This window comes from Helicoverpa armigera, chromosome 9, assembly GCF_030705265.1.
Source record: "Helicoverpa armigera isolate CAAS_96S chromosome 9, ASM3070526v1, whole genome shotgun sequence".
In the NCBI taxonomy this organism is placed as follows: Eukaryota; Metazoa; Arthropoda; class Insecta; order Lepidoptera; family Noctuidae; genus Helicoverpa; species Helicoverpa armigera.
Window position 1 is genome coordinate 194,166 of NC_087128.1, and position 26,316 is coordinate 220,481.

Here is a 26,316-nt window from a genome sequence, read left to right on the forward strand (position 1 = left end):
CTATAACATATCAATAATTAAGATAAATCATGAAAAAATATGTGAATAACTGATAAAAATCTTTGACAGACAATTGTTTTTGGATATTGTATTTTGATTGATGTTTTTTAATGTTAAAATGAATATAATGAAATTTTCTACAAATATTCCAGCAAATGTCCTGTGTATCGCTTTGTGATAATTGTGATCCTATAAAAGTTCATTTCCATATTCTGTCGTTTTTATTTAAAACCCAAAAATAATTTCAATCTTAAATATAATAATAATGGGTAAATACCTAGAAGAGCAATACGAACAACAACAATAATAAATGCAAAAACCAAATTTAATAATATTTATTTGCTATGCTAACGCTAGACATTATATTTACTGTCATATAAATCTAGAACTACGAGTCTTAAGTACATCGATGCCACCCTTTCTACTACGATGTTAACGTTGTTAATGCACTTCGGTCTGTGAGGCGCAGTCGCCGGCGCGTCGGCGCGTGCTGAGCAGTGCGTGCACCGGAGCGCGATGCTGCAGGCACGCACCAAGCACGCCGGCATGCACTTCTCCCGAAACTAATATAATTCACGTCTATGATAGTCTATGTCGTATGAGATCATTGCCGGCCATTCTGTATAAATAAATATTTTACCTAGGGCTCATGCAAGAATACAAACAGTCACTACCGGGCATCGATTATTTCCGACAATTTAAACCTACTCGTATTAATTTACTGATGTGCATTGGTCGATTTCACGTTCATAATTTAATATAAGTCTAATAGGCTCAACAAGATCACACATAACTTAAATTTACACAAGTACATAACAATTTGTAAGGATTCAGGGTCCGACCACGTCCAGTAGTGAGAGTCTATTCCCCGAGCTATTGTATAACCAACCGCTCAATCACACGCTGTACAGTAAATGCATATTGTTTGACCCTCAGCAGTCCAGCGGCTTGCACTGGACGCCCAGCTCCGTGCACCAGCACTCCTGGCAAGGAGTCGACAGCTCTGTGATGATCCTGCCGACTCTGTACATCCTCCCGTAGATGTTGCAGCCGGCCAGCTTGAGCAGGCCCGGGCCGACAGCAGGCCCCGGCAGCACTCCCAGGCTGGGAGGCCGCGGCCGTCCAGCAGACACGGACGTGAACGGAACAGGCTCCTCCTGCACGATGACCTGCCTCCGCTCCGTGGCGACAGTCATCGGACGCTGTGTTGTTCGTTTGATGGCAGTCGCTTCTCCCAGTACTAGGTGATCTATCCGATCAACAGTGTTCATTTTTGAGGGAAACTCATAATTCGGTGGTGGGACAGGTTTAAAGAAAGTCTCGGGGAGAGGTGTCCTGGTCACGGGCCAGAGAATGGGCACTGTAGGCAAGGGGGACCGCGTTGGAGGTCTGCTAGTGGACTTCCTTGTGGAGATGGTTGTTGTTTCATAGCTATCGCTAAGTAAAAGCTTCAGTACGCTACCGAAAGAGAATCCCTCATCCTCTTCTTCTTCACTTTCGTGTGGACTGTTATCTGCTTGTTTACTTGGCACGGGCGTGGTGGTCCGCTTTGGAAGATTGGCGGTGCTGCGCGTGGGGGCAGTCGTGCTAGTAACACCACCAGTAGGAGTAGGTACCTTCTCAGCAGATACTCTTGGAGTATTTGTGGCTATCTGTTGCTCTGGGTTAGTCATATTGTTTACAATGACCGCAGAGGAGTCGTGCTTGTCAACTTCTACTTCGGTTTGGTTTCTCTTGTTGTCTTTTTCAAGAGTTACGCCGGTGGAAGTGTGGTTTTCTGCAAATAAATAAAACTCTGTTGACAGGTTGATCTAGAAATAAATATAAAGAAACAATTACATTTATATTAATATATATATATATATATACCTATATATTTATTTCAGGTAATCATAAGTCATAATTTTACATTGTTATTGTTAAGAGCTATACAAATTATGTAAATTGACAAATTATTGCAATTAATTTATCGTAACAAAACTATAAAATTACCAAATGAAATAAAAATTATTTCAATGAACAATTTCAATTCAGATTTGAAGGAAAGTGGTTAATAATCAAAAGGTATGTATTGGTATAAAGATAACTGATAGCTGCAACACATATTTTAAATTGGTAAAAATAATCTATACATATAATAAATCTGTAGAAAAGTAATTTTTGTACATTGAAGAAATTGTCAAAAAAATAGCCAGCATGTTAAAGGATAACTAACAGAACCCATTTCCATCATTTTTGTCATTTTTGTCTGTTTGTCTGTTTGTCTGTTTGTCTGTTTATCTGTTTGTTCGTTCGGGATTCACGTAAAATCTACGAATTCAATGCAGACAATGCTTATATACAAAAATTCTACGTGACTTGGGATATTACTTAGTTTTTGTTTCATCGAAATCGATTCACTCTATCAAAAGATATGATTAGTTTTGTGAATTCAAGATGTAAAATATTACGACACGCAATCTGTTTTTCAAAACTGTACATTTGAATGTTGTACTTATATTAGTTGATCGGCCTATTATTAACCTTTACACAGAAAATCACACCTTCATAAGTAACTTCGGAAAAAAAAAATATGAAAATTTTGTTTAGCCAAGGTTAAAGTAGCTCCATCTGTGGTAATCTGTGTTAAATAAAATACATAAAATTTGTCAAAGGAGCGAGGTGGTAAATGACAATAAATTACCATACATTCTTTATAGAGGATTATTATTTCAACAGATGGAGTTGTGTATTTCCCGTAATTCACCATATTTTAACACGTAGTGTAATTTTTTGATAGACATTTCAATAGTGTTTGTCAGTTTGCCGTGCCACATCAAAATCCAATTATAATTATTACCTTGATGAAAGGAAAATTAATAGTTCTCAGCCAAATTTAAAACGGTGCCATCTAAATTATTTTTTGAACATTATGTCAAAAATGACGACTTTAGTATAACAATTAATTATCATTTAAAGTTACAGATGGAGTTCATATCAGGATTTTTTCATAAACATAGTTTAGCTTATCTTCCACTAATGTGGTGGCCTTAAAACAAATTACTTTGAGTGAGTAGTATTAAGTAGACCTTAATTATTTTTTCTGATGCAAAATGTGTAAACTTAATCCTAGAAGAAATGAGGATCTGTCTCTCGCAAGCGCTGCTAAGCGTGAGGTAGGTAGATAGTGCAGGATTCTGTAGCTTTAAGAACAAGCCCAGATACAAAGCGCAGATAAGAAATGGGAGCTTTCTCAATTTAATACCATACACACGTAAAATGCTTTATGCATCTGAAAACGTACAAATTGCGCGTCGCATATCAGAGACATGCTTACTTTCAACTTCTGATCGCAAATACACTGGTCACGATTACGAACAGTCTCAGTAAGACCCGAGCCAAGTCTAAAAAAACACCTTTTATATAAAACTACGTTTGATGTCATTCAATCACAAAGACAGAATTGTTTTCTATTGCAAATCCTATCCACCTGTATCCTATCCTAATCCAGCATGCATTGCAGGTGTGCATTGCACAAAAACCAATGGTATCCTATTCGAGAAGTCAAAAGAGTCGACCTGCCAACGTCAGCTTCTGCGCTAAGCAAGTGTTCTTAATAGTACCATCAGAATTACATTCATCGTTGAATGAGGTGAATAAATTTTCAGAAACCACAATAACAGTAGGAGCCAAAGCATATGACCGCTTCATAGAGCTCTGATTGGCCCCAGGTGACCAAGTCAGGTCTGATTTGTTCGTTCATCAGATTTTTGAAAGTGTTTCGGTGGATACTTACTGTCGTCCTGTTTACGTGTGACACAAAATATGGTATATAAACGTCCTCCGCAAGAGCGAAATTTTCCCGGTGTGCGGTACTGACGCACAGTATACAACACTTATGTTTCTTTTGATTTGCTGGCTCCACCAAGAAATGACAAATTGCAAGCGTACATTTTGAAAATCTTGGCAAAACTGCAGGTTTCAAGTACGAACACATGAAGTGGACTCTCACATATACGTACATTTTGCCTATTCGTGAACTAATGCAAACATTTCGGTGGAGTGCCGGCTTAGGCCTCCCCCACATTAGGCGTGCGCGATCCTGGGGCGCTCTGCGTGAGCGTCGCGTTTTGCTGCCGCTCTCCTTGACGTTTAACTGCTAAGGCGTTTAGCGGGCGGCGGGGATAGCGGGCGAAGGGGTAAGAACGCAACTCGAGCGCCGCGTGCTCGCCGCGAGCGCGTCGCTTGCACTCTTCACACATGCCGCAGGGCAGCAAAACGCGACGTTCATGCAGCGTGCTCGCGACGCCCGCGCTACTCACACGCCCGAGGATCGCGCACGCCTAATGTGGGGTCAGCCTTACCATAGTGAGTAAGTGCACAGAAAATCCCCGTCATACAAGTGTTTCTCCCCAGTAGTGAAACTATCCTACCCTATGCGCCTGTTGATGATGATGACTCATTTTATCATCCATCCAGCTATTCCCCAACTATGTTGGTGTTGGCTTCCAGTCACCGAATCTGTTTGAGTACCAATATTTTGCTTGGAGCGACTACCTATCTACCTATCTTCAATCCAGTCAACTACACAGGACGATATCCATGGTAAGACTGACAGACTTTCTGGCTTCTGATTAGTCGCAGCAGCTGCAGAAAATGTACAAATGACAGCTTTGTCAGACTCAAAGCATATAGACATAAATTATAACTGTTTCCTGTGAAAATTACTTACGCACCATACGTAATAATTTTCCAAATTGGCTGACTGGATCCAGAGATATTCACAACGTCACAAACTTTACTTCTTTTGTTTAGATAAATGGTCACATCCACAACACAACCTTGATCAATGAATCTGTGCGACTGCTAAGTGCTTATCCTAATTATACTGTCACGTGAAAGAATGCACCTACGGGATAAGTAGTATTTTGACTATTCTATATTGCCCACGCAGACGAAGTTGCGGGCAACAGCTAGTTAATGAATAAACGAATTACAGTACCTTGCTTGTATAAACTTGAGAGAGTTGTAAGTACTTGTTAAAAAGGATATACATTTATTCTGATAGAGACAAAAATACTTGTAAGGTAATAATTAATGGAAATGTTACCACAGCAGCTAATTGGATAAATTCATAATAATAATTACCGTAAGACTTTACCTGCATGGCAGTCAAAGTCCCCGCAGCAGGGGTCTAGCGAGTGGTTGCCGGGCGGCAGGCGGCGGCAGCCCGGCCGCTCGGGGCACGGCCGGCGCTCGCACACCAGCTCCACCCACGAGCACGTGCACAGCTGGCAGCCCATCACGATGGACTGCCCGCCCAGCACGCGCCGCCCGTCCTTCGCGATGCACTCGCCTGCAAACCATTGTACATCAACGATCATTATGCTACACCGACTACATTCACGAACGATATGATTCTGATCTCTATTGGGTTTCATTCAAAAACAATAAAAACTAGATCACCTACTTAAAGCACAGTTAACAATAAAAGCCTCACCTTCAATCGTTTGGTGTACTCTATGCACATTTAATTGCATGGACGTAGTGAGATGAGGTATAGCCGGCGTATTGGCCGGGGTATAAACCGGGGTATAGGCCGGGGTATTGGCCGGGGTAATGGCCGGGGTAATGGCAGGAGTATTGACCGGGGTATTGACCGGGGTATTGACCGGGGTACTGGCCGGGGTGGGCAGCGTACTGGAGAACACCGTGAAGAATTCGTCGATGACACCAGAACCCTTCGGGATGAAACCACCTGAAAATAATTGGGCACATTACCATTGGGCACAGGCTTCTTCAAATATATAGATAATGCAAAGCATCGATCACCATGTTTGAGGGGAGTAGGCGAACCATTCAACAGTGTCAGTCATTGCAATGTCAGAGGTGTTGAACATGCATTAGAAGGCCACTTTGGTACTTGCCAATAACGAACACGCGCATTCGCACACGACATGCAGGTGCCTTAATTGTACAGTGATAAGTTTGTCTTGGTTTTATTTGTAAAATATGTCTAAATAAATATTATTTAAGTGAATAGTAGTTCGTAAATAAAAAGCTAAGAATTTTAGTTTAAAAATGATATATTACAAAATTGGCACTACCTTCGGTTTCTAATGGTGGAGAGAATAAGTTCATCGCTGGAGTCTCAACAGCAAAAGTGGTACTGGTAGTCGGCGCCTTCGTTACACCCTTCACATCGGATCCATGCCCCAGTGAAGCGGACACTGTGTACTCCTGAACACTCAGACCGCTGTTCTCAGGGTATCGGTCTGTTTTCGGATCTAATTTGTGACTGATGGGAGGGTATGACGGTTCTTCTTTGCCGAGTACAAAGACGGGGTACTGCGTTGGTTCGAAGACACTCTCTCGTTTACTAGGAAACGTAGAATCCTCAGTTTCAGCTGTCGGGTAGTACACGGGGAATTTCTCTCCTCTCTCCAAAATTGGATACGAGATGGTGTCTTTTACTGGCTCATTATCAACCACCGCGTCAGCAGCTACGAATGGAATTATCCTGTGAAGAGGAAAATATATGAAAACAAAAGAACCCCAACAAAAATATTGTACATGAATTCGATCTCATGATTCGATCTCAAAGATTAATCACATGATATTGATTTCCATGATCTGTTAAAACTTACTTCAAGTTCGGCAACGATGGTGGCAGTGTCGGCTCAGTGTAGTCGTAATCATATTCTCCCTTTTTCTTCTTGGAACTGCTGAGTGATTCAGAGAGGATTGGTATTTTGGGGCCAGTGACAATTGGCCTGGAGGTCGAGTGACTGGTATTAGTCATCAAAGAGCTCGTCACGTTAATCGTAAAAGTATCACTGTCATCAAAACCATCGTTGACATTCCTATCGGTTATAATATCGTTGGGTGAATAGGTTTGTGCATCCACCTCAATGATCGGTACTCTGGGCATCACCTCCAACTCTACGTCGGTGTCGTTAGCAGTAACGCTCAGAGGTAAGGATGTCGATGACAGTTCAGCTGTGCAATTTATGGTTCCGTTGATGACTATTTTGACGCTACCTTCAGGTTGTTCTGTTGCATCATCGGGTTCGTCTTCATCCTCGTCGTCAAATTCTCGATCATCAGTCATCTGACTTGACGTCGTATTAGTAGATGCAGTATTAGTTTTTTGAGATTGTGCTTCACTAGATCTTAAAGGTTCGTCGGTTTTTCTTTTAACCTTGGTAGTTGTTATTAGGTGATTCTTAGTGGCTGATGCGAAAGATGTGTGTTTTAAAGAGTATAGACTCGTTTTGGTCTTCTTTGTTGTACTTTCTAGCTTGCTTTTTTGGGAAGAGTGGAATGTTCTCTCGTCGTACCTCATAGAAGATTGCGAGTTTTCCGGATCCATTATGGCGGATGACTGATGTCCTGGAATTAATAATGACAGTTATTATTCTGATTTTAGTATTCGATGATTGGAAAGTCCATAATTACTACCAGCTTTTTGGCACATTGGTATGCCTGAGGTTGAGTATATAGTATACAAACATTCATGTATTATCAAATGCTCGTGATAAGTGCTATTAGACATTATTGAGTGCGGTAAGTGGCTGTGGGCAATATGGGTTGAATATCACCACCATTTCGTATTTGTTCGGTGATCGGATTATCTACTTGTTTACGATGAATTATATCGCATGAGTGCATTTTGTGTTTAGCCAAAGCACACAAATTCCAATATTTAAATAAATCTATTTTAAATAGATTACTATACTTCTACCTAATTCTTCGACTTGGCGCGTTCTTTTTCACAACATCTTTAGTCGGCTTTTCTATTGGGTCACCTTGCTCGCTTATAACGAGGGACGCTCTCGCGACTGAGTACAAATATAAATAATGATTGAACGACAATTGGACCATAACATTCCGATCATCTAATACTTAGTCTGGAGAGAACTCAATGAATTTGAAAAAAAAAATGAGATCGGTAAAAAAGCATTTCATCAGCTTCTTACTCTTGAAAACCACTGAATCAAAAATTGAATATTTTTGTTGGCTTAATTTTATACCTATTTATGTCTTCTATACGTAAGTACGTCTTCATCAAAACAAAATTTAAATGTAATGCGACGATATTCATGTTTTTATCTGCGTTACAAAATTAGGCAAATCACAAAATAAGCTCAAGAAGTACAAAAAGCGCCCTAATTACCGTTTAATATTAAAAGCGTCCATATGAGAGTGGTGGCGGCGCCGAGCTTAGCGGACGCGCTTCTTAAGCTGCTGGTAGCGGGTTCGTCATCTGGCAAGTACCAACATGACTCCTTCAAATGTCGTTATTTCACAGTTTCGGCAATTCGTGACCAGGTGTGGTTATTAATGCACGCAAAAGATGGTCGATGCTTCACACTAACCAGATCACTCTTAAGTGTGATTGCAGGACTGTACAGCAGCACCTACCTGGGTCGTCGTGGTCGCAGATGTACTGGTTGGCGCAGCACTCGCCGGGCGCCAGCAGCGGCCGGCAGCCGGCCAGCGCCGGCGCGCAGCCCAGCGCCTGGCAGCGCACCTCCCCGCGCAGGCAGAAGCACGCGGAGCAGTTGCTGTGCGAGGGCACTGGGGACCCTTCGGTTACCAGTATCCCGTCTACTTGGCAATCTGGTGAACGAAGACATTTTTATTTTCTTATACATAAGGACTTAGAATGGAAAAAAAAGCTTGGAAATAGGGCGGGAAGAAAACGGAGAAGATATATTATTTACTTAGGTCTTCAACAAGAATACGCACAGGTATTCTGATACACTGGTATTAGGAATTACTAGTATAAAGGGTTTATGTACTTTTTATTATACAGGAATGAATTTTATTCAGTGCGAAATTATTTAAAAAAATATTTTGCTGATTTTAGGACGGATAAAAAAAGAAAAAAAAAGAATACTGATGATGCAGAAATGTTCTGTTAAAGATTCTGGACGACCAATTTAATTTTTTTTCACTGCTTAATGGAAAACAAGCAGTATGATGAAAGGTCAAAAGAAGTAGTTCTGACCGTAGTGATTGCGGTTCAGGTAGGGCTTGGTGGCGGAGTCGCAGTAGTAGCGCTGCGGACAGCAGGCGCCGGGCGCGGGGCGCGGCGCGCAGTGCGGCGGCGGCGGCAGGCACGACGGCCGCACGCAGCGCCGCGCGCCGCGCAGGCAGAAGCACTGCTCGCACGCCACGCGCGACTCCAGCGCCGACCCCGCCGCGAACACGCTGCCGCCCTCCACGCACGCTGGGAACACTCCAGTGTCATCAGACGTCAGCGATGCCACCACGGCCAACACACTGCCACACACATTCTAAACATATCTACTGCATGTGCTTCACTTTCAAGTGTGTTTTCATAGCGAGTCAAGTTTTAAATGATTCATTAATGTACGATGATTTTAAAGTTAACCTGGTAAGTGATTGAGGAAGCCTACCATTGCTGACGGAAGCCGGTGTTGCCGTTGAAGGCACTGCCTCGGTCTCGGTCTCAGTTTCGAATCTCGCCACTGCTCCGTGCTCCATAAGCTTCACTCCGTCTGGGAAGATTCATAATTCTTGTTATAAAGAACTGTTTCTTTGAAAAATTGTAACATGGCAATCAAGGAAATATGTAGAATATGATTGTGTTATGTTGTTGGTGGGTACCAGGGCAGTGCAGCTCGGGGCAGCAGGCGCCGCGGCGATGGCGCACGTGACAGCGCGGCGGCAGCGGGTCGGGCAGCGGCGCGCAGGCGCGGCGGCGGCACGACAGCGCGCCGCGCGCGCACACGCAGCGCAGGCAGTCCTCGCGCGTGCCCACCACGCCGCCCTCCTTGTGCCAGCGCCCCTCGTACAGGCAGCCGCGCGGCAGCTCCGTCCCACCCGCTACACAAATAAAATGTATACAATCACTGCATGCAATTAACTGCTTTTTGTATCTAAATATTTTTGACAATATCTGGACTAGACACTCTTCTGGCATTTTTTTTTTATTCTAGCATGAGATAACTTCACCTTACGGGAAATGTAGGGGCTACTTTGTAAGTTTATACTAAGTTATGATATAACAATTGGTGTTTGCGTGCGTATTCATTATACAGTTGAAATCGGTGGGGATTATCGGTAAGAATAGTTTGAATACTCACAGACAGCTTTGTCATTGTGAAGAGTCTTTGTTGATACAGTAACTCTATCCTTTGGTTCTGAAAAATAATCAAATATTTTTTTTAGCACAAAATATAATGATTGAATTATTATGGAGTGATAATGATACTCGTAGTAGAGCCCAAGCCATGAATTTCTAGAGCGTGAAGTATTTCTTTCAGTATTTACGAAATCGTTTTCTTTTCTTTATTAATTATAACCCGCATCCCACCGGACAAGTAAAGTCTTCAGCTTTAAAGTATTAAGAATATATAATCGTACTCACTATATGTCTTAGCTTGGCGCCCACTCGTCACTATACTCTGAGGGACGCTGAACTTCTGTATTTGTGAGCCTGAAAACAAATTGTCTGAATATTATCGACGTTTATTTACAATTAACTTTATGTTGATTACGCTTAACATTGTAATATTGTTGCTAAATTGATTCTTTCAATATTGATTAAATCCTAAACTATACTCACTAATGACTTTGTCTTCGTGTGGAAACAATTTATGCAGCTTCCCATCTTTCAGCGCACCTGAAAATAGTTGTGTTATATAGTAAAAGAAATACAACCAACTTCATCTGACCAAAGACTAGCAAATGACTTTCGACTGTAATGTTCAAGGGAGAATTTCAGTTGTTTCTAATGACTAACTCTTATATTGTGTTCTAATTCTCTCACATTTTTATTCTATTTACTTTAAACATTTTTTACGTATTTTATTTTTTTTCTTTGTGCTAATTGACATATATTTACCAGTATATTAACGTATTTAATTTAATGTGATTAGGTACGACTCACTCTGTATAAAGGACACATTAAAAATTATAATTTTAGAAGTAAGCTACTGCATAAATGTCCATTATCTCTAAGTTGTGTGCTGCCGGGTCCGTATTGTGTCCACCTTATAAAATGTACATACCTCCTGTATAACATATGGAATGCCCATAAACAATTGACTATTGACGTATAGAAGAGTGCATAGTCTCCGTAAATGAAGAGAGTACTTTTAAAGGGAATACTTAAGGGGATTAGATAAAAGAATACATAATTGAATATACAGAGAAGGTGGCCACAGTACAAACTACGGTAGATCCGCCACTGTTAGTAGGGATTAAGAACTTTTTAATCCTTGCAAATAAACATGCGTTACGCATTTGCATATACTGTTGAAAATAATTAAATTTCGATCATAATAAACGGTTTTTAGTTAATATATGACACTCACTGTATACGATTTCTTTCGGTTCATTAGCCAGGACGTTCTCTGAATCGCGTTCTCTTTGCGTATCTGAAAAGTAAATTATTTCATGAACACACAAAGCTGCTTCACCGAACAAAAGTCCTCAAAACCTGACTCTGTCTTATTACTCACCATATGTACTGTCCTGTAAGATACTTGGGAACATCTTCAAGCTCATATTTATTTCGTCTAAATCTGAAAAAAGTTCATCAATGAGTGCAAAGTTCTAAAGTAGAAAAACATTAAAAATCTCACCAAATTGAAGACGCCAGTGATTTGCGAAGATAAGGACTACAGTTTACTTATAAGTTACTTAATTTACTTATGCAATTGTATTATAACCTTGCATACATTTTCCTATTCGCGTGATATTCACGGTGACAGCCATCTCTCTCCTCTCACATACAAATCATTGAGTCTGCAGACACACACAGGTGCAGGGGTAAAGTTGTATCGCGCATGCGCGGCACGACGCCTGCAATAAAAACCAAGACCAGTCGCGCGGCCGCTACACTGATACCCGCGCCTTCAGTATCGACAATCTTTCATTCCTTGATCTATTGCGAGTTTTAATATTCATACTAAACATTACAATACTTATTTACTACGTTACTGATAACATTCGAAAATCTAAATTATATTATTTTAATTCATAGCTATTATTTACGGACTTTAAAATAATCCCAAATAATATTTTCTTTATCTATAAAATGCAATTAAGCCAATGTTTAGTTAATATCAGGCTCTTAGATTGTCCCGTGATCTTAGAAAAAAAAACAACAGTATACAATCCTTCTATACTGAGCATAGCTACGTCAATAAAATCTAGACGATTACGGACACAGGCAATTTAGCGCACGTAACAAATCTGTGTCTAAATATAAAGGAGGCAGTGACCCTCGGCTGTGAAAACAGAGGCATGACAATACGCGCCGCGAGATGTCTGCCATCGCAGAACCTGTCCGGAGAGGAACCGCGTGGGAACCCTCGCGTCAATGAGCCGCCCACGGAGCGCCTACTCACGACCCGACTTTATTGCAGCTCCATCCGTCACCAGCCAGCGAGGTGCTCTCGCATTACACGCTACAAACGAACTGTCCGAATCTATTGCTATTTGATTTAGATACGCCTGAATTGCTCCTTTTAAAAAATCACTTCTGAAATCGGTAATTCGATAATAATTGACGTTACCGCTGAATATTCCGTCATATATCTATTATTTTCCACATCCGTAAACACTAATTATATTATGTCAACATGCGTAGAACAAGAAAAGTGAACAAAACATGCTTATATAAAATATTATCAACGGCATCCTTATATCAGATCCAAATTGGATCAACAAGACAATAGCTAGGCTGTTGCATCTAACTAATGATTACCATTGTATTGAATCAAAATCAACATTACATCATTGGTACACAATTACCACACTTGTAGTAAGCAGCTGAGTAGCTCATGTAGTAAGTTTCGACTGATAAATTTAACATGGAATCCATTGTGAGGAGGCAGTAGGTAATTTACGTGTGAGGTCGAGTCCCTAGGCGCGGGTCCCAAGAGAGTAATTTCACGTCTGCAATCCCTTCACATGAATCACTCTGCGGTGAGGCGGGTGCTGCAGTAACCACTTAAATTCAGATTAACCACTTACATTTAGGAGCGATACCTCTTTTATGTACGCGGGTAGATTTTATTTTGAAAGAAATTATTAATCAAGTTAAATTGCAATTATACTATGCTTAACAATCTCCAAATAAAAAAAGACAGCAATTGTAACAAGAAACCGGTCGTTTATTCAATGATCAAGTGTTCTAAGCATGGTGTATGTATGTGTATGCCGCGCCAGGCAGTCGGCAGGCGTGCGCGAGTGCTCATTCAGGTACGTGGGTGGTCCTCTGACCCTAACCCTGATCTTCGCGAAACGTGTTGCAGCTAATAATACGCTACGCTGCCTTCGCGGTTATGTGCGCCCGATAACACTGACAGGAATTGTGAATACATACGAGTATACACACCTATCATAATGGAATGGCACAAATAGAGTTGAGATGCTAGCTACACATAAAGCCTTTTTACTTCATTATGGCAAGTCATAAGTTCTCCAAGACAAAAAAAAAACACAATAGATATTTTAAAGTCATCTAATTTTCTATTATTTAGAAGTGTGTCGTGCGAGTCATACAAGTCATACAAAAGTGAATAAGTAATATAGTTTAGGTTCCAAATGATTCGTCTCTGTACCATTTCTCATCGAATTCGGTGAAGTTTTCGTGTTTCCCAGCATTATGACGAAGTGAGCAAACTTTCCCATGGTCGTCACAGTCGCTAGTCAAAGGTAATGTGATACCAAGAGTGAAGCGTACAGTTATCTACTCAACAATTCTAATTTTCAGGGCGAAACGCAGTTAAAAAGATTGACTAGCTACAGTAAAAAAAAAAATGTTGATGTTATCACTAACAGATTTGAATATAATCCATGTATAACTTTAATTGCGAGCTATAACTTACAAACACTGAAACATGACTAAGGAAATAATTGTAATGTCGAAAAATGTACCTGTCGTGAACAGAGGTATTCGTTACATAAGTACTAGTTGCTTTTCCGTGGTTTCTTCCGGGGTTCCGTGGAACTCCTCCCCATACCGGGATAAAATATAACTATGTTGCTCGCTGATTGTAGCTTTCTAATGATGACAGAATTCTTAATACCGGTCCAGCAGTTTTAGAGTTTATCCTTTACAAGCAAACAAACATAATAAACAAAAATAAATTTTTTCCTCATAATAATATCTATCAGTACAGATATAAACATGTAAACATCACTACATGAGTGTATCTACAATAATATTGAAACTGCAACAGTTGATCTCAACACAATATTTAAATAAACAATAGCACTAGTTAGTGTTGTGTGTAGTAGGTAATTATAAATTCTGTGGCAAATTGTTATTGTAAGCAGTTGTATTCTGTTGGTCAGAAACAAGTTCACAGCGCTATGGTAAGACAGTCATAACTGTAGTTGCAGACAATGGGGGTTCCCATGGTGGCGCGATGGGAACTGAACCGGGCGCGCAGACAGACAGACGGTTCGCTTGCAGGGCTGCTAGACACAAGCTTATAATTGCTAGCCTACACCATTATGCTGACTGAACTGGAACACTTAAATAAGGATAATGACGAAAAACTAAAGGTTTTGCGCAGAATCTTCGATCGAGCCTTAATAAAATTTAAGAACAGTAGGTTTTCTTTCAGGAGTGTTGAAAAGTTGTATACTGACGATTAAGTTTTTATTTAATCGTAATCACATCCCGTAGGGTCATTAATTAATATTTTTCGGTCCGCAAGAACAATGTAAGCGCATGGCAGCCCTGAGGTCTGTAATTGCGACCCATCCGAGATGGTCTGACCATTGTCTCACAACTAGATCTGTATCAGTCTTCGCGGTCCGACTACAATCGCCGGTAACTGTACCGCACTTTTTGTAGCCACTCATTAAATTATATTGCTGATTACATTTAGCCGAACTAACTTACTATCATACAATATACAAGCAACTATTGAATTAACTTTTTTGCGGAGTCTTTATCTCCGTTTAATTTTTTGCAACAGACTGAAAATTGTACCGAGCGCTCGCCTTTAATCTGAATGTAACATTTATAAAGAGCCTGGTGGGACTTCCCTTTAATTTATTTCAATCTGTATAACGTAATAAAATTCGCTTCACCAGTCTACGGGCAGGTTACAACACAATACTGTATCATATAAGGAAAGTAATAAAACATTTTGTTTTTGAGTTCGCGTCTAAAATCTATAGAGGATCATAATATTTTCCCAACAGCTTTCTTAGACTTAACGCAGTGTCTTTGTTCAAAAATATTATATAGGTACTAAAGAGCATTTCCAACACATAAAGGAAGTGCTAGAAAAGGCTTTATTGGCGTATATTCGCTTGTAGTTGATTGTGACAACAAGCTGGAACTTGGCACAGCAGAGAGGTAAACTATGTGACGAACAAACGGCACTCGCCTCGCATCGCATTACGTATTCCGGTTGGGGCTGCGCCCGCGCATCGAACGCGTTTGTATTGGCGCTCATTCATTGCACACACAGCACTAGCAGCACAGCGGACAGAAGGACCACATGTCAAATAGCTATCAAAACAGGAGTATAATTATTGAACTAGAAGTTAAAATAAGAGGCAAAACATTCTACTAACAATCCCGGGGAAAATTAATAAATTACTACTTAAAAGTCTTATTCAAGATAGTTCTGGCAAATTAAAAACCCTTGAAATGTTTCAAAGACCAGAGATAGGGGTTCTCGCCCAACATCTTTGCAAAACGCTTTTAAAGGTATCAGCGGGCGGCAGAGGTCCACGAGGGTACTGAAAACTTGTTGCAAGCCGCCAACAATTCTAGCGAAACCTACTCTTGGTTCCATTTGTTTGTTTGCGCAGTGAGCCTACTCAATGTATCTTCTCATTGGCGTACTGGTATACCACCGATAACCTGTCACCTGGCACGCCTGTGTCACGCCTATCGTTCTTATTTCAAGGTCACAAGGTCCAGAATGCAGTGTCCCGCGTGATTGCAGAGGGCGACGTAATATTGTGATTACATAGCGGGCCCTCACATTAGCATAGATTAAGTCGCGGCCAAACTTCAAAAATCCTCGTTAAGTTATTTATGAATGGCTGACGTTAGATTCCACGAATGTATAATACCTTAATTTACAACTTGTTCACAGAGCTTTGCTACTCATGTTTATGAAGATAGTTACAATAATGGGACTGTCTCAAAACTTTCTGCCACATAGCATTGATTGCTATTTTGGAGATATACAATAACTTTACAATTATATTTTTCGTTTCAAATAAAAGATTCTTAGGTATTCAAAAAAGTATTCTAAAAATCCTTATTTTAGGATTATTTTCGTAGCATCATAGGAGGGTATTTTTAGAGGTAAAAGTCACAATAGCTATAGAGATTTCTCCTATTCCGAGTATCTCTGCGTAAGTTTGGGTGACTCAGTGTTTTCTAAAAAAGGATCGATTCATAATTCAGATATGATATGATAAACAATAGCAATGCGTGTATGTTTAAAACCTGGTTTTGGTAAAACTGAGATCTCTGATTTCAAACAACTTGATCAAAACAATCAGACAATAGACGGCGGGTCTCACGAGGGACCTCGGATTCTGTGCGTATCCGAAATATTCCAATGTAAAAAGTTTTAGGATGACAAAGCTGCGGCTCACTGAACGAGTTCGCAATGTCACCCACTCAAGGACAAGCGGAAAGTATAATAAGGAGATCGTCAAGCTTAAACCAACTGATATCGGCACATAAATATTAAGCGCGTAAATAATACGATAGGCTCTCAATCACAGGGAGGGAAGGTATATTGACTATTATATTTCTAGGCTCAGAAACACTCTATAGAACTTTGACTGAAAGATACATAAGATTCTAAGAAAATGTTAAGTATTATGTTTTTGTATTCCAATTAAGAAATCTACTTTTCAAACCAAAAACAACAGACGTCCAAGTAAAACTGGGTCCATGTGAGAGTATGTGCCTTTGTGATGCTAATGAGCTCCTGCCTCCCATTGTGCCCGCTCCAGTGACACACTGCCGCCACTCACATCCATCTGTAGCAGCTCACTACTGCACCAATTATAAACAATACCATATAACAATGCAAACTACGTCACTCAACGAGAAAAATGCACGCAATCATTAAAAAACAATTAGCCGAAATTGTGCAAACATTCTACATTTGCATCGCAATTATATTGGTTAATTAAGCTAATGATTGGCCGATTTTACGTCAATAAATTACCTAAACAGGTGCAATATACATCACAGTAGTTTCCAATTACTATTTACATAAAATTCGTACGGTTAAGTTAAGAAAAAAACACAAATTAAACACTCGAGTTCAAAGCACACTCGACCGCGCGTTGAACTCTTCGGTTAGGAGAGACGATGTTTAACTTTTGCTCATGTCAAAAATTTGCCTTATCGAGATAATATCGCTTCAATATTAAATCAGGGAAGGTTCTGCAAACAGGTTTATGCTAAATTATGCTAATTTAATTGATACAAAGATAGGACGCAAATTATTTACGACAAAACCATTGGAAAATACGTTACAATTTTGAATGAAGTTGATTAAGAATTTTATTGCTAGCACTAAGAAGAAAAAAATAAACATGTTTTGATTAATGGTCGTAAAACGACCGAAAGATAAATTAAATATATTTATGTAATGCAATTAAACCACTCAGCATACACATGGACACAGGCACCCGTCCAAACACGTTAGAACTATCGATAACGCAAACTTTGAAACCATTCATAAATCAAGTATAACTGAGGCAGTATCAGCATCGAATCTCTTCAAATTAATCGTTTTGGCAAAAAGGATAATAAAAGGTAAACTGCGGAATATCGTTCGCATATATCACTGGGGTCGTCGACCGGTGGATTTGCATGGAGGTACAAAGGACCTGCGCGCGCGCAGACGAGCAGCGCGGCGGCCGCGGCGAGCGCGAGGTGCGCGGGAGTCATGCTCGCGGGCGTCGGCGGCGGAGCACAGCACTGCACTGGCGCGCCGCACGCCTGCGCGCCTCGTCACACCGCGCGCTGCGCACACGCACCGCTAGAGCCGGCACTACTGCTCCGAGATCCCGGTCATCTCTTAATACACCGGAAAAATGGTCTGGGTTTCCTTCGTTTCAGCAGAAATTTAAAACAATATATGTGAAGATTTCTAAGCACTTTTCTTGTCCACAAGTTTTTGATCTACTCGCCAAAACACTAACAAAAATGACGAATGTAAATATAGGCAAAAGACGGGGGATTTACTAAAGAAAACCCACAGAGGTTACAAAAAATATCTACTATAGTTTTACAGTACTATATACCACATACTTATATGCAAGTACATAGTATATACTTATAATTTTTCATGTTGCCGTGTCTAGTGGTTGGTAAGTCTGCGGGGCGCCCAAGCCGCCGCCCGCCGCACGGCGCGCGTGATTAACGACGCAGCCTCGCGACAAGCAATTTATTGTCCCTAACATTCAGTATTATATTAAAGGGTCATACTTTAAGATATCATCATTGTGCCTAAAATTAGAAACATGCTGGACCAAGAATCTTTCCTTTGTCTTCGTCGCTAAAAATAACTCAGAATATAACTGCTTTTTTTGTTGATCAGGCGAATCATTATATGCCTGTAGGCTTTAATTTCAACTGTTGCCAAGGAAAGCAAACCTTGAAGTTTCTTTTGCATCCTTCAAGCCATTATCTTCATAATCGATCGGTCTCGCTACTGATCGTGTGACAGGTTAGTGAGTACAACACCACGTCCACGACCCTTGTGCTGAGGAGACTGGATCCCTCCTCCAGAGTCGGGAATCCTCACGCAGAAGTTCGAGTGCCGGTAGAACTTACCGTAGAGTTGGCACACAGAGGGCTGCGACACGAACAGAGGTAGGTTTTAGTCAGTAAAAGTTCCCACTTCCATCTGCATAGATAGTAGATACTATACTATATGTTAATTTTGTTTAAAGATTATTACACATACATTATACTTAGTTTATTACAATTGTAGCGTGCGATGAGACAGCACTTTCTTTAATCCTGTTAAATAAACTGTTACCTTACACATTGTGGTTTTCACATAACCGAATAATTTACTCGACCCCAGATACCGCAACTACTTAAATATTGTAACTAAACCGAGATTCCTACATACATATGTGAGATATGAAGTAGTTCTTATCTTTTAGTTGGAACATTCTCAAACGTCTTCCAAGTTTCTATACCTCAATAACCTTCTCAGTGCCAATCAGGGAATTTAGAAATATTTTGATAACGCAGTTGTTCCATGTCAAGCTTCACAACTTAGCAGCAGTTGGTTATACTGAAATCCGATTCCAACATAGTTGAGAGAAGACAAGGCAGACGATAATTCGTACTTCTAAGGGAAATTGATAAATCACAGCAATCTCTAAAATTAGAAAAACCTTGATTCATGAAAATGAGTTTTGGTTAGGAAGCCGTAACAATTGAGTCATGCTTTGTAGTACTCCTAATAGCCGGAGTAGATGATGCAACGCGAATTCATCAATACAATAGGACATTTGTTTATTGTCTCAAATACTCACGAAAATTATACGACTGAAAATTAGACGATTGACTCGGACGAGTTATCAATAGTTCCAGTTATTACTCCTGTAATTATTGTATGATAAAATTCGGAATCCCTGCAGCAATTAGTTGAGACAGTTGTAACAACAAAATGTGTTAAAATAACATGGAACACTATATAAATGAAGGGAATACTGACACCCTAATCGATGTCGCATGACGACGTCACAAGAACAATGTAACAAGAGGCCCCGCACACGATCTCCCGCAGAATCCTGTTTTTGTCAGGTTGGCGGGTCCAGAGTGCGGGCGGATCGATGAGTGTAATTGAGTATGTGTCGGTAATTAGCTTATTTCCAGGAGGAGACGTGACCGCGCGCCGCGCACACGCACGCAAAAACCCAGCGATCCCAGGAGACGCGCCACAGCCTGCACGGATGAAGCCTACATCCTTACATTGTAACAGGTATACTGTAAGTATACCTCCCTTTTTTGAACAATCTGCTGAATCTTACAGTTCTGTTGTGTGAAATCAATATACAACGAATCCGATCTGTAACTTATATTGCAACGTCTGTTAATTTAGCAAATAAATATAAGCAGTTAAAATAATTACTACGAATGATAGTCATCATGATATTCAGCATCACTACTTATAATAGTTGCGTGAAATATTGAACGATGTTTTTGTTTCCTCGTTAACTATCTGGTAAAACGAGTATTAATAATAAACATAATGAGCTGAAACAAATGTAGATAATTGAGCTCCAATTTAACTTTGTTATGAGTCATTGTCAGTCACAACCACGGAGGAGAAAAGTCTTTTGTCCTCCGTGGTCACAACTCTCCAATCAGCTAAACATTTTGAATCGGAAAACTGTCATTACCGAGTTATATATCATCGATCGCCCACTTACTGTTGTAGTTAGTGTCAACATAACAATCGTGAAAGTACAGATAAGGCATAGTTTAGCGTTAACTAGCGACGATAGCAGATGCGGGTGTAATCACATGGCGACGCACCCGGGCGGCATCCACTACGGAGGGAGATGATCACTCTTCGGAAATGTCTCATTTTGTCTTATAAGGACGATGCGGATTTCCCAAGAGCATAACTGTACAGCGATGTGGCAAGAGGAAAATTGTGATCATTATTACCATGTGCCTGAAATGTATAAATGAAGAATAGTTATTGTTACTTAACTGACAATTGCAATCAGATACTTGCCGGTATGTCAGTCTGCTAGACTAAGTCAGCCATATATACCTAGGTAGATTGAGATAAATCGGTCGTGGTTTCAGCGTAAGATTACGAAACTGGTCGTTAGTACATTAAAAAGCTTCAGCCACATGCTTCAAAATTTCCTCTATTACAATTCAGTGTGAACAGATAATGGGCACATAGTTTGCCTCCCAGCGCGAGTGTACCGCAAGCGCAGTGGAATGCCTGCCATCCTCACACCCGGTGCGTCAAATGGGAACAATTAAAAATGATAGATTTTTTTGTTGGAATTAAAAGCGCATAACGCGAGGGCAGGACAGAGCCGCCGACACCGTTAGTTCCCGCGACGCGGCCGCGATCTGTGGCATTCTAACCACCAATTAAGATCACCTAAACGGCAAAAAGCGCGTTGAAATATTTAACTCACTTAGTAATCTTATACTTAGTAGCCATTAAATTAAGTGTCGCGTGTCTTTGAGGATGATTTCAAGAACTGCACGAGTGATTCGTACCGCAGCGCTGTGTGCTCCGAGCTTTATGTGGATTAAATCGGTTTTTGCTAAATTCTTTGATAATTTAATGGAATCTGTCGGTTCTGTACAGTTTCTAGTTTGTACTAGTTCAGTTCTCATGGTTGCTGTTTGTTGCTTTTAACTGAATAATTGGTTTGTTTATTTCCTTTAACTTGCCTACATAGTTGCCCTCTGGCAACAGGAACTAAATATATTTCACATGATTAAAGTACAGATTAGGTAGGGTAAATAATGTTTAATAAATGATAACCAAAATTAATTAAACAGTTCTTACTTTTGTAATTCCAGAGGGGGCACATTTGGCGGAAAAAGAGGGAAATTAGGTGCTTGTAAGTTCACTGAAAACTATTTTCACTAAAAGTACCTAACATACAACTAGGAATTCGTGGCTTAACTTAGTACTTCGTTACTGAGCCTTTTTACTTAGATATTGTTGTGAGATACAATTTTATTACATAGATACCTATGCAGTACAAAACGCTAAAAGAAAAGTGTGGAATTTCTTTATTTTTCCCATTTTCTTGACATCGCATGACCCTTTGATGTTTCAAAAGGTAAACATGATTTCAAAACTAACGAAATTCGAAATCTCACAGTATAATGTAAGCACTCAAACAAATACTTCTGTAACTGGTGTAATTTAATAAGAGGTGTAATATCAGGATCATAACACGTATAATGCGTGTAATGGAGCGCTCGCCGCTAATTAACCAGTAATTATCGCGCATTACCGAGCCTGCCCTTATTATGACTTCACGCCACATGATTGTATGCCATTTACAAAGAAATTATTGAAAAAAAATATTTTCATTCAAAATACTAAATTCCTTACATAACACACGGACTTTAACTACCGAATTCGAAAATGGTAAACGCAAAAAATCTTAGGACTACGAAAATATTGTAGCGTAGCTAGCGCCATCTGCCAAGTTATTCCAACAACACTAGAGTATGAAAGTTCCACCGTCTCGGAGCGCTACTCACGATATCTCGAAGGTGGAGCCACAATACAAAATTCCTCGGATTTTGAGCGAAATCTCCAAATAAAGAGGATTTTTAATAAAGTAATCATAAGGTTCTTGCTTTTTCATCCCCATAGTAATTTTAGATTCGCTTCGCGAAAATAATGGAAAGGGGTTAGGTTTGTTTTTTTTTTCGTTTAAAAATCGAAGTAGGTAGGGATGCCTTGCCTATGTCTCTCTATCAAGGAGACTCATACTCGCAGGGTTCTCTTGAGTGACATGGTTGATCAATTTTTCCCCAAAAGATAACCGCTGACGTCACTAGTTGTTTATCAGCCCACTAGTCCCCCACACACCTATTTATACCAAGCTATTGTAGAGCATCATAAGGAACTCGTCGGAAACAATTTGCATGACCTGAAGATCGAACGCAGTACCTTTTCCATGCAAAGTAGACAACATCATGAAATCATTTAAAAAGACATCCAAATGCCAACAATCTGACATTCACATCTTCATAAGCATCACAGATTCACAGTCCGCTTCTAGAACATTCTCCAGAGATCCCTAATACATGCTGATGACACGTCACGGCAATAAACCGAATACTTTCTATCGGCGACGCGCTATGAATGATAGCCATGCGCCGGCGCCGCGTGGCGTAACGCCAACATGTCGCGTAACACTCGGCCCGGGCCCGCACGTGCCGACGGGATAAGGAAATAGAGCCTGAAGGGGATGAGATGATAACTGGTAATGGTATGACCAGTGATTCTTGTTTGTGTTTATAAATCTCGTTTATCCAGAGAATAAATTAGACGTCTTCTAAAATACCTCATCATCATCAGTGATTTTGCCATTGACTACATAGATTAGATATTGCCTTAGTATAACCATGCCTAGGTTTGGATGGGAATAGACGAATGGGCACAGATTGAAGCAGCTGACTCACTGATAAATATGTTATGAAATCGTTTGTTTTTGATTTTAACATAATCGTTACGTTGTGAGAATAATAATAAATAATTACATGAAGAATTGCAACTTTACGTAATCATTGCATTGTGTTATTTTGCTAAATCATCCTATTCTTAACTTTTACTAGGTTTAATTCATGAGCGGATTTGCTGAAACGTGTAGGTAATGGTCATCTTATTACTTTCCAACCAATTCATATAAAGATAACGTGACTAAATAAAAGCCGTCATATAACATTATATACCTTCATAGTTAAGTGCGGGGTAACCCGGGCCTCAAACTCGCTAAGCTTCGGTTAAGCCATTAACCGTCATTAATCGTGGAAGTTAAGATAAATACGTTAACTCGTGTACCAGATGTAACAAACTAACAGCCAATTATCTTGTCATGTTATTAAATGACGTGGGAACCAATTAAGTTATATTTACGGTGATTGCCACTATGTTATCCATACAACTTCCTAAATAAACATGATGTAAGTAATTTCTGGGTGATGGTGACTCTAGATATGAAAGCAGCCTATCTGTATGTAACTACCAACTATACATTAAACATGTTTGATGAACTTAGACCAAATTCATTCACAAATTAAGTATGTGTTATAGTAATCGATCACTAATAAATTTTATTACGACATTTATTTATTCATCGATCAATTTAATTTCAGTTGCATCATCAATTTCGATAAATAAATAAGCAAGTATTTTACCTCCCAAGTTCACATAAGATCTGATTACAAAGCTATTTTCGTTCAGCAGTTGAAGACGTAACCTGTATTTAAACAGGTACACCTAATAGCATATTTATCGAGTCAACGTAATAAAACTTGGGTCAAAAACCTCATCAGTGTGTTTGTGATTCCCATAATGGTGGAAACCAGACTGACCAGTAACGACAATCCTAACTTAACTAATAATAATTAATTAGAAATTAGAATGTTGCGAGAAGGCCTGCTGTCATCATATCGACAGTGTTCACAATAGCAGGAAAAGAGCTAAGATTAATAAACTAGCTCTATAAACACACAGACACACCCACCTGCACCTGCTTAGACTGCCAGTTCCTATTTTTCTGTACATACCTTACGGTTACATCGAAAGACAGTACTTTAATAAGCAACTCACTAGTTGAAAGGTATTGATTGAGCGCTATTGAAATCTGTCAAGACCCTAAATGCACTACTACTTAGGTAGAGTGACTAGTTCACCTTACATATGTAGGCAGTATACGTATAGTAGACAGACATGTTGGATACTAATTTATCAAACATAAACACGTCTGAATGTTGTTATGAAATAGGCCCTTAATTTTTTACTACGAATAGTTTCGACAAAAGAACATTAAAATTCATTAACTCTATTCGTTGGCAAACAACTTTCAAAACTATATCTTTCAATACGTTGTTTTATAGCAAATAACTGTGGGACTGTGTGTTAGTTTTACACATTCAAATATTTGTGATTGGCGTTAAAAATGGTAGGTTTAATAATAATTTCCTGAAAGTAGCCAACAACAACGACTGTTATTTTGCAAAATTGTGATTAAATAAAAAATGAAATAGTGAATGATGAGAGTAAGCTCATTAGTGATAGCGTAGTATTATGAAATGCGGTGAACTTTGCGGCGCTTTCAGTTCCGCGAGAGGTTACGTTGCTTCACGGAGCGAAGGCAACTTTACCTCTAAACATTATACGTTTGAATCAAGCACGATTTAGATGAGAATATTTTGTTGTTAATTACTGTACATTAGAAGCTGTTGTATTGTTGCTTTGAGATGCATATACATATAATGTACTAACTTCTAACCTTTAAAATTCAGGGCTTTTTGGTGTGAAAGTACCCGCAAAATTGTTAACTAAGTAAAATTGACCAGATCTTTTATATACTGAGGTATGGCTTAGATTGTTGGACTTGCATAGAAAAATTACACGTTACACATATTTATAGATAAAAACCTTAACTAGGTACGTTATATACTGCCAAAAATTTTAGAAGCTCGTTTTATTTGGTTGACTTAATCTAGGATTTGGATCTCATTTTATTTGGTACAAACTTATTTAATCTAGACTGTACCTTTAATAACTCAAACTTGCGACAGGCTTGGCTCTTCAACTTCTCATTCCTTACCATCCTTGTACTGGTATGTCTAATTTGGATTATTTCCACAAGTTGTGGACACTCGGTACGTTCCAGTTACCGAGGAAGGCACGGTGAGCCAATCCGCTGGTTAAATGTCACGCTAGTTAAACAGATACCAGTGATCGCAAACCACTTACTGATGTATTTACAAGTACGTGCTTCATCTGACCATAATATTTGTGGATTCTATTTCAAAATACATGAAGGAGCATATTGAGGTTTAAATATTTATGACCATAAAAACTGACTGATATAAATGGTGCGACATTAGGTTTCAAATAATGAGAAAGTGGCAGCACTTAGCATATTCTATGTCTAGAAAGTTACAATAAGTTATTATGCTATTTTGATTTCTAAATGTTAAGGTTCAAATAATAAATTAAAGCTTTGGAAACCTTAAGGATGAAAAAAGTGCAATACTACTTTGATTTGCACAGAAAAAAAACAGATGTTTACAATAATTTTGCGAAGTTATTATTAAATGAATTCAGTGTGTAATTACATCATTGTCAGCCACTCCACCCGAATTACCCTGCCATACTCGTGCGCGTCCTGTCGAGCACTCACGCGCATCTTACAATAGCCTCATTTACGAGAACTGCATTTACATGGTTCGCACCGAATAAGGCGGCTATCAAAGTGTTACAATTAATTGATTTTGATATGTTAATTTGGATAATTCACAAAGATATTAAACATATTATAGTCATGTTTATAATGACTTCACCTTTTTCCATGATATTTCAGTTCGTTATTGTAGTAAAAAATAGCAAGCATGTGGCCTTGTGGTTTTTCCATCAAGTAGTTACTGTTGTTATGGTAAGGACCCAACCTCAAGCCCCTATACTCGTATTTAGGATTTAACTACTTACTTAAGGAAAACTATCTGCATATCTGTAGAGACCAAGAGTACTGCAATAGAAGCAAACATGTTTTTGTTAGCTTGAACCGTAAAGTCTCCGAAACCGATTTGGAAATTCT

At 39.5% G+C, this 26,316-nt stretch overlaps 1 protein-coding gene across 2 annotated transcripts; it reads right to left on the minus strand.

The window, feature by feature from the left end:
• Positions 1–307: 307 nt before the first annotated feature.
• LOC110379495 (mucin-2) lies at positions 308–17,951 on the minus strand. Of its 2 annotated transcripts, none has more exons than XM_064036182.1 (15): positions 17,854–17,951; positions 11,475–11,537; positions 11,328–11,390; positions 10,577–10,633; positions 10,379–10,447; positions 10,095–10,151; positions 9,616–9,834; positions 9,405–9,506; positions 8,993–9,214; positions 8,404–8,601; positions 6,627–7,371; positions 6,087–6,499; positions 5,480–5,737; positions 5,141–5,335; positions 308–1,777 (listed from the first exon to the last, which is right to left on the minus strand). In XM_064036182.1, exons 1-15 carry the CDS (start codon positions 17,912–17,914, stop codon positions 933–935), a joined length of 3,567 nt encoding a protein of 1,188 aa, XP_063892252.1. In that variant the 5' UTR covers positions 17,915–17,951; the 3' UTR covers positions 308–932. The 2 variants fall into 2 exon arrangements, with proteins under 2 accessions (XP_063892252.1, XP_021194862.3); XM_021339187.3 differs by having other exon boundaries at positions 8,993–9,223.
• Between the last annotated feature and the right edge of the window lie 8,365 nt (positions 17,952–26,316).

Excerpts from the sequence above, each read along its gene's own strand:
- LOC110379495 (XM_021339187.3), bottom strand. The coding sequence starts at position 17,914 with ATGACTCCCGCGCACCTCGCGCTCGCCGCGGCCGCCGCGCTGCTCGTC. Across the intron at positions 11,391-11,474 it reads CTTACAGGACAGTACATATG|ATACGCAAAGAGAACGCGAT; the intron begins GTGAGTAATAAG and ends TTTACTTTTCAG. Across the intron at positions 7,372-8,403 it reads CTGCGACCACGACGACCCAG|GACATCAGTCATCCGCCATA; the intron begins GTAGGTGCTGCT and ends TATTAATTCCAG.